The sequence below is a fragment of the Arachis duranensis genome, chromosome 7 (genome assembly GCF_000817695.3).
Source record: "Arachis duranensis cultivar V14167 chromosome 7, aradu.V14167.gnm2.J7QH, whole genome shotgun sequence".
NCBI classification, from domain to species: Eukaryota; Viridiplantae; Streptophyta; class Magnoliopsida; order Fabales; family Fabaceae; genus Arachis; species Arachis duranensis.
Window position 1 is genome coordinate 47495422 of NC_029778.3, and position 9276 is coordinate 47504697.

Sequence of the window (9276 nt, forward strand, 5' to 3'; positions counted from 1 at the left end):
ACCGGATAAAAAATCATAACCACATGTTGGTTAACCAATTTAATAAAATAATTTTAAAACTATATCTATATTTTCTAAAATTGGTTAACCAAAACCAAATTAAAAAAAACCGGTTTTTAACCGATTAACCAAAACCAAAACCAAATTAAAAGAAAACCTAATTTCAAAAATCACTCCGTCTATTTGAACTCACTCTTCGGTCTTTGCCGCTTCTCCTCTGTACTCCGCCAGCCGCCGTCAACAATTCTTCTCCTCTGCTTCTCGCCGGAGCTCGCCGGTGGTTCGTCAGACCTCTGCCTCTTCGAGTCTTCACTTTGATCCGTGACTCTGCCTCAACCTCTCATTCTTGCCACCGGAGTATCTCTCTTTTTGGTTCTCTTCTTCTTTCGTCGGTGTAACGTCGGAACTCATCAATTGAGGTCAGCCTCCTCCTTGCCCTTGGTTCTGAGTTTTGAGTTTTCTCATGAGTTTGTTATTTGGGTTTTTCTATTTTGTGGATTTGTTCTATTTTTACCTTCATTAGTATACTTCTGACTTCTTCATTTCAATGGATTGAAAATGTACAGATTTTAAAATCTCTCAGTATTGAACTCTTCATTTCAATAGATCCTGCTGTAAGTTTCTTTTTCATTGTGGTTCACTTTTTGATTAGTTAGGACTTAATTTATTTATATTATTTGACTGGAGAATTGTTGTTCTAATTATCTGTTCTTCTTCACTGTCTTTTTTATTAGTTCAGTTATTAACGGTCTTTGTTTTGTCCCAAACGTTCTTGAGAATGCTATGTCATTTTAAGTTTGGGACGTTCCTGTTTTATGCGGCTTGGATTGCACTGATTACTATCTTATGTATATTATTTTAGAAGTCTTATGTATATGTTTTGCTTCCCTTTTATTGAAAATTTGAATTTATTCGAACAAGAGTATCCTGATGAGCTAATAAGGAGCAACATGCATCTAGCAAAGATTTTCCCACAAGATGTAATAAAGCTTTGAGGAGTATCTAACTCTGAAATGACTAAAAGCATTAAGGTACCAGTGATAATTGATAAAGACACCATTCCTAGTGTATTATAGGTCCAATGTATCTTCTAAATAATCATAAAACCTTAGCGTATACCAAATAAAACCTGCACCCTCGTTAACAGTCACAATCTCTGCTTTGTGGGACTCAGTCTTTCCATAATGATATGCTCTGTTCTCAATTTTGATTTAAACCAACTAATAAATAAAATGGTGTTAATAGAGAGAAAGAGATGGATAGAGAAGAGGGTGGGTTGTGGGAAAGCCTTAGACTTGACAAATTTAGAGGTTAATTTAATAAATTAGGTCTAGGATTCTGTTTGTTTGTTACTATATTTTAACAAATTTTGTTTTGGTAGAAAGAATAAATGCTTTGTAAAAATAGGTCTATCTCTAATGAATCATAGCCGAGTATATGTGCTTCATTTGGTTTTGTCTGCTGCTTTTAAATGAATGTTGGACAGAGCAAACCCTTGTACTCCACTTAGAAATCGTTGGTTCTATGGTTTCATGCATAGACACATCAGATTTAGTTAGAAGCAGGCTATTTTTATGCTTTAGAGTGATGATACTACTATGTACTTGGATTCAGTTGTCCTTTGTAGCTTGTGGTTTGAAGTGTTTGATTTGATGTTATGAATGCTGTGATAATCAGTAATCTTGTTGTAGCTTCAAATTGATGTTTGATAACGTTATGCTCACTCCAAAGTAACCACCTTTTGTTTTGATTTTATCACAATCTATAGAGAGGGATATCTTCCCGTAAATAGGAATAGTTCAATCACCTTTTGCACTTTGAATTGACCTTGTTTGTAACTTTGTACTTGTTAAGATTGCTATAAGTATATTGTTATCTATTTCTAGATGGTGTTCTTTTGATGGAAAGTTATTTGTCACTTATATTGAATATTGATTGATTATGTTCAATTAAAACTCTATTGAATGTTTCAGATGTGTAGTTTAGGATTAGGAGTTTAATAACAAAAAATATAAACAAAAAATATAAAAAGGAAATGGAAGAAGGTCTTTAAAGTATATGTTATCCATTAGGCATTAGCACATATATTGTATATATTGTGAACATCAACATTTTGAACACCCCTGGAATCAGTTTCAAAGTATATGTATATATTGTTTGAACTTGGCTTTGTGCTTGATAACTTTGCTTTGTTGAAGTATTTAATAATTAGATTTTATGGTTTCTTCTTCAGAATGAGATAGCCGATCGTGATGTTCCCATGTTAGGGTCTGCAGAGCATTCAGCTTCTACATTACCTCCTCTTCCAACCACATCATCTGAGCACAAAAATTGATCAATAGTTTGGGACCACTTCTAGAGAACATCTGATGATGAAAATAAGGCTCAATGTCAACACTGTTTGAAAGTAATCAAGTGTGGAAATGTAACAAGTGTAATGAGATCACATTTAAAGATTTGCATAAGCAATCCTGGTTCAGATAGAGGCAAACGACAAAAAACATGCACATCGCCTATCCCAGAAGCACAAGTGGGTAGGTTTGATGTAGAATATGCCCGGAAAAAATTGATATCAATGTTTTTTCTTTCACGTATTACATTGGCACGTGACATCTTGATGCTCTATGAAACAAAGAAAGTTCAACTTCAAAAATACTTTTTCAAATACGGAGGAAGAGTTTGTCTTACAACTGATAACTGGAGTTCGTGTCAGAATATGGCATATATATGTTTGACTGTTCATTTCATTGATGTGGACTGGAAGTTGCAAAAGAAAATACTAAATTTTTGCCAAGTCACCGGCCACACGGGAGAGATTATGGCTCAAAATGTTGAAGCTTGCTTGAATAGCTGGAAGTTGAACAAGATCTTGAGTTTGACAGTTGATAATGCATCGTCTAACAATGTAAGAGTTATGTATTTACAAAGAAGGCTAATTTTTTGGAAGAGTTTAGTTTTGAATGGAGAGTATCTCCATATGCAGTGTTGTGTGCATATATTAAACCTGATTGTGTAGGATGGATTGAAGGAGATTGATGATTCGGTTGCCAAAATTTAGGATGCTGTAAAGTATGTTAGATCCTCAAATTCAAGATTAACTAGGTTCAAGGCATGTATTGCACAAGAGAATATTCCACATATGAGTCTTGTTTGCATAGATGTTAAAACGCGATGGAACTTTACATACTTAATGTTAGTAGCAGCCTTAAAGCATCAAAAGGCATTTGAGCTATTAGAGATGCAAGACAAAAAATTTTTTGAAGAACTAAACAAGGGAAGAGGGGTACCTTTAATTCAAGATTGGGATTATGCTAAGTCCGTCTTACCATTTTTAGAGATGTTTTACGATGCTACACTTTGTATTTCTGGATCCTCTTATGTCGCTAGTAACTTATACATGAAAGAAGTGTTTGCTCTTGGAAGCAGGATTCAACAATATCGTGATGATGATGATTTGAGCATAAGTCTCATGGCAAGTTAGATGAAAGCAAAATACAACAAGTATTGGGGAAATGCAAAAACTATTAACATGTTGTTGTTAATTGCCGTAGTTCTAGATCCTTGCCATAAATTGGATTATGTTGAGTGGTGCCTAGTTAATTCTTTTGGTGCAGAAGTGGGTGGTGAATTGAAGAAAAAGTTGTCTTCTTGTCTTCATTCACTTTATAATTTATATCAAGGTGCAGATGAAGGAAACCAAGATGATACCCTCTCCCAACCGAGTGCAAGTGATAAAGCTAAAGACATTTATGATATGAGGTTATATCACTGATCAACCGGTCATAAATCCAATCTTAAATCTAAACTTGATCATTATTTGAATGAAGACTGTGAGCCAGATGATAAGCCTTTGGATATTCTAGAATGGTGGAAGGTTAACTCGAATCAGTTTTTCGTCCTAGCAAATATGGCACGGGATATATTGGCTATACCATTTTCAACAGTAGCTTCTGAGTCTACTTTTAGTATGGGGGAAAGAATCATCGATCAATATCGTAGCTCATTGACTCCTAAGATGGTAGAAGCCCTTGTATGTACCGAAGATTGGCTTAAAGGAGACTTTTTCTCTTCTCTTCCACCTGAGAATTTTGAAGAGCTTGAAAAGGTCGAGCAAGGTAAATTGAATATTAAATGTTTCTTAAATATATCATATGATTTACTTATAAAATATTTTAGTTTAACTTATAATTATATTTTTTTTAAATTTATAATTATAGTTTTTTGTGTGTGCAGATTTGATTTTTTCAGAGGGCATTGCTTGTTCAGTGGGTCCAAGTTCAATTGTGCTTGAGAATGACTAGAAACTCTTGATTGTTTGTTTTCTTTAGTTATTCTAAACACTTAGGTGGTAAAGAGATTAGATTTTCTTTTCTATATATGATTAGACTTGTTTATGTTTATGTTTAAGTTTGGTGATAGATCAAAGAAATTCAATACTCCTTAGATGGGGATATTGGTGTCAATAATTATAGTAGTTGCAATGTCATTTTTGTTGTTGAAATTTGCATCGTTTCTTTGGCTTAAGAGAAAATTTCCATCATTGAAGAGGCCTTTTGAAGTGCCATTGCGAATGAAGGGTTTGATTCTAATGGGCCTTATACCTTCTTTGCTCTTAGTGTATGTGATAAGTATTGCTACCAAAAGTTTAGAAAAGTAAATATTATTTACAATGGAAGGGATTTTATTATTTACAAATGTTACTTGTATTATTTAGAAAGAAAAAAAAATTAATTTTTAGATTAAAAAAATCAATTTAAAAGAAAAAGGTAAAAATCGGTTTTTACACTAAAAAAACCTGTTTTTCTATATAAAAACCGATTAATTTTAAACCGGTTTTCATTTTAATAACCGGTTAAAAAAAGGTTTTGAATTTTACTAACCAGTTAATGATGACTTATATCATCTACCTCTTTCTCTTAACTAAAAGGACCATAGAATTGATGAATTCTCATTCATTTGATACAATTTCTTAAACTAAATGATGAATTTTATGGTACATCGCTTTGAAAGGGATCTTGTTTGAATTTCAGGTGAAAACAGCAACAAAAGAGAAAGAAAGTAAGAAAAAAGAGCTGGGCGTGTGTACTGGGCGTGCCACTTGGTGCAAACGCCAACAATCTGAATGGGCATGGCACGCCAGCTATCAACTCCAGGGAGCAAAATGAAGGAACTTCTATGGGCGTGGCATGCCAGAGTAGGGCGTGGCACGCCAGTTGCATCTTCCAGAGGAGAACCCATGAAGGATTAACATGGGCGTGGCACGCCAAGGCCAGGCGCGGAACGCCAACTATCTTTTCCAGAGAAGGAACTCCAAGCATTACTATGGGCGTGGCACGCCAGGCAATCTGACCAAAGAATGACCTTTGAAGATTCACAACGGATGTGGCACGCCAACCCTATCATCCATAATGGGCGTGGCACGCCAGGTCAAAGGCGTGGTAGCCAGTGCAACTAAGCAAAGGAGAATGGAAGAAAGACTACTATGGGCGTGCCACTTGACACTTAAGGCGTGGCACGCCAAGCCAGAGAATCAATGGGTGTGCCACTTGGTACTAGAGGCGTGGCACGCCAAGCTTGTGAGCCTTCAATACTACTATGGGTGTGCCACTTGAGACTGAGCGTGGCACACAACAGTTCATTTGACCAGAGAGGGTAAGTAAAGCTCCAACAAGGGCGTGGCACGCCAGTACAAGCCTCCAAAGAAGAAGAGACAAGGCTTCCTCGAAGGCGTGCCACTTGGGACTTAAGGCGTGGCATGCCAAGGCAAAATGTCAATGGGTGTGCCACTTGATGCTGGGAGCATGACACGCTAGCTTTGCTCGCACCATGGGCGTGCCACTAGAATCCTGGGTGTGGCACGCCAGCGTACTGGGCTAGAGGGGAGTACTCATGCCTTAGGAAGGGCGTGGCACGCCAGTTCAACCTTCCAGAGGTGAGATTGAAGGCTTTATCAATGGCGTGGCACACTAGACCAGGGCGTGGCACGCCGGTTCAACCTTCCAGAGGAGAGATTGAAGGCCTTATCAAGGGCGTGGCACACCAGACCTAGGCGTGGCGCGCCAATTCATTTGATCAGAGAAGAAGATGAAGAGTTCAACAAGGGCATGGCATGCCACTGCTGATCATGGCACGCCAGTTATATGATCCAAAAGAGAAGAATGAGAGCTTTACTGAAGGCATGGCATGCCAGCTCTGGGCGTGCCACGCTAGTTCAAGTTTTCAAAGAGGAAGGAGTGAGAAATCACAATAGGTGCGCTACTTGAGTTCGAAGGTGTGGCATGCCAGGCTGGCTGCAGAAGGGGAGCTTGCCACTTGGACCCAGGCATGGCACGCCAAGCCAAGTTGAGGAGCTAGGCGTGGCACGCCGCTCACACGCCAGGCACATGTCTCAATTTAATTAGTTTTTCCTTTTATTTTCAATTGTAATTTTCTTTTCCATTTTGTAATTTTTATTTCTAGTAATAGGAGTAGTATAAATACCCCTTGAGAGTACTGAAAAGGGTGTTGGCTAGTTGGAGGAATTAGTTTTAGTTTTACTCTTACACTTCACTTCATCTTCTTCCATCTCTTGTACTTTTCTCTAAGCTATGAGTAGCTAAGCTCTCTCTCATTGGGAGAGGGAGCTTTGTTGTACTTGATGGATTGATGATAGTGAATTTCTTCTTCTTTTCATCTCTCTTTGATTTGCTAAAAGGAATTTTGTTTCTCAAGTCTAGTATTCAATTATCTTAGAAAAGATGTTGAATGCAATTTGGGTTTCATGGGAACCTCGGAAAATGAAACATGAAACCATGCTTCAAAATCCCTTCTCACACTTGAGTAGATCTGGGTTTTGGGATTGGATATGGTGACATGAAATTCACCCACTAATTGGATCTATGAGGATGTGTGGTAGAATCAAGACCAAGCTTATCTCTCTTTATGAGCAATTAGACCAAGAAATTGGCTAATTATCAAGAATTAAGAGATTGAATCACCAAGGAATTGGGGTTCAATCAATCATGATTCCCAAGAGGTCAATGAGTTGCATGATTGAAGATGAAATGATCTAGATTTGATCCAAATAGAGCAATATCTCCTAATCCCAATGAACTTTCCCTATTCTTATCTTCCCTATTCTTTATAGCTTTCTTTAATTTCTACTATTACCCATTCCCCATTTACAATTCAGTCATTTATGTTTCAGCAATTTACATTCTGGTCATTTACATTTCTGCACTTCATTGCTTTCCTTTATCTTTAAGTCATTTATAATTCTGCCATTTAGAATTATGCACCCAACAGTTCCTATTGATTAGCTTGACTAAATTACTCATTGACTAAAGTTGCTCAATCAATCAATCAATCTCTGTGGGATTCGACCTCACTCTATTGTGAGTTATTACTTGACGATAATTTGGTATACTTGCCAAGGACGGATTCATTATATTGATATAGTGAAATTTTGGACATCAGTTAATAACTGGTTTTATCATATGAAACCAATTTTGTTAATTAACCAATACTATATTTTTGGTTAACCAAAAGACTGGTTTGGTTTTTGGATTAACCAAACCATGAACACCCTTAATGTAAGTTGGGATCCTCTTGAGGACTTCTACCAAATTGACTATTTTTCGGAACTAAAGTAATAAGTTGAGGTTTTAACTCAAAGTTATTAGCATTCACAGTAGGAGTGACAATGCTGTTGCCACAATACCTAGGATTTGGAGTAGTGAAGGAACCAAGAGTGACAATGCTATTTGCATTGAGAGCATTATGACCAACAACATTATTATTGTTCTCTGCCATGTCAAATTCAATTCCTTCTTCAATTTCCACTTCACTGTCTTCTTCAATCCTCTATTCTTTAGCTTGCTTTCTTTGTCTCCAAAGAGTCCTTTCAATTTCAGGATTGTAGTGAAGAGGCTCTTTATCTTTATTTCTCTACATAAACAAACAGAAAATAAAGAAAAAGTGAAATTCCCTATGTCAAAGAGAGGGGAATTCCAAGTGAGGTAACTAACAAAAATTAAATAAACAGAAATAAAAAATAAGTCTAATCTAGGTAATCAATTAACTGGTAGCTATTAATCACAATTAATCCCCGGCAACGGCGTCAAAAACTTGATGCGGATTTTACAAAACCACAAATGATCGGCAAGTGCACTGAGTTGTACCAAGTAATACTATGAGAGTGCATTATCGTTCCCACGAGGATTAACAGATTAAGCAAGCAATAATCAACTGATTAATCTAGCCAGACAAACACACCTTAGGGTTTTACTAACAAATAACATGAAAATAGAGAATTAAAGAAGAACAAACTAAAATTGGTTAAGAAATTAATATGATTAAGAGAGTTAAGGTTTTAGAGATGTTGAGACTTTTGGAAAAATACTTCTCACTTTCCACCTGATCATGCAAAAATGTATCTATGGTAAGTCATTAGTAATCAAATCCCAATTCCTTGGTGATTTAACTTCTCTTTAACCTAATTAATCGCTAATCCCTTAGTCAATTATTTAAGAAAAGAGGTGAATTGCTCTCACTGATTTCAAAACAACACAATTCACATGAATTATTCTTAGTTGATTCGATGTCACAAATGAAATCTAGTTTTTAAACTTAAGAATTATGAGAAGAGGTTTTGAAGCTTAATTCAATTAATTCACTTTTCTAAGAAATTAAAGGAATTCAAGTCAGAGAAGAATTGTTTTCCAACATATTCAAATCTTTTGGATGAAGAACGAAAATTTTTTCTTAAGAAAACATCAATGCATCAATCAAAGGTAGAAAAGCTAGAATATTAGTCCATAGGAATCAACAGAGCTCCTAACCTTAACCAAAGAGATTAGTTGCTCATGCTTTAAGAGAAAACCTAAAAACTTTGAATTGTAAAGACTGCTAAAGAAGAGAGCATGTGTGTGACTTCTCTCTTTATATACTAACCCTAAACAAATTCAAAATTCAAAACTTAAAACAGAATCAACTTAAAACAAAATCAAATTTAAGTAATTAATATTTTTCTTCCTAAGTCGTGCTCTAGACCTTTCTCCTCATAATCCTCAATCAATGCTAGAATTTATGGGCTTGAGTTGAGCCTTGAATTAATCCTGTAAGTGTTGAAGAATTAGAGGACTTAGTGGATGAATTAAGGTCTCTGGGAAGCGACCCATAATACCACGTTACACGTGAGTCCCTTCACATGGTATGTGAAGCCAATCTTAGTCCAATTTACTCTCTATCTTGATCTTGATCCTTACATTAGACGTGAAGAGTTCCACGTTGAACGTG

The 9276-nt window shown here is 36.2% G+C and overlaps 1 protein-coding gene across 1 annotated transcript; it reads left to right on the top strand.

Annotated features, from left to right (window-relative positions):
* Nucleotides 1–3139: 3139 nt before the first annotated feature.
* On the top strand, nucleotides 3140–4301 carry LOC107458827 (zinc finger BED domain-containing protein RICESLEEPER 2-like). Its single transcript, XM_016077034.1, has 4 exons — nucleotides 3140–3476; nucleotides 3552–3728; nucleotides 3828–4115; nucleotides 4234–4301. The coding sequence occupies exons 1-4, from the start codon at nucleotides 3140–3142 to the stop codon at nucleotides 4299–4301; spliced, it is 870 nt and encodes a 289-aa protein (XP_015932520.1).
* The last annotated feature ends 4975 nt before the right edge of the window (nucleotides 4302–9276 follow it).

What these genes read in the sequence shown, in the direction of transcription:
- LOC107458827 (XM_016077034.1), top strand. Translation starts at nt 3,140, where the DNA reads ATGAGTCTTGTTTGCATAGATGTTAAAACGCGATGGAACTTTACATAC. An exon ending in GAGCATAAGTCTCATGGCAA is followed by an intron (nt 3,477 to 3,551) that starts GTTAGATGAAAG and finishes TAATTGCCGTAG; the next exon opens with TTCTAGATCCTTGCCATAAA. An exon ending in CCTCTCCCAACCGAGTGCAA is followed by an intron (nt 3,729 to 3,827) that starts GTGATAAAGCTA and finishes ATTTGAATGAAG; the next exon opens with ACTGTGAGCCAGATGATAAG.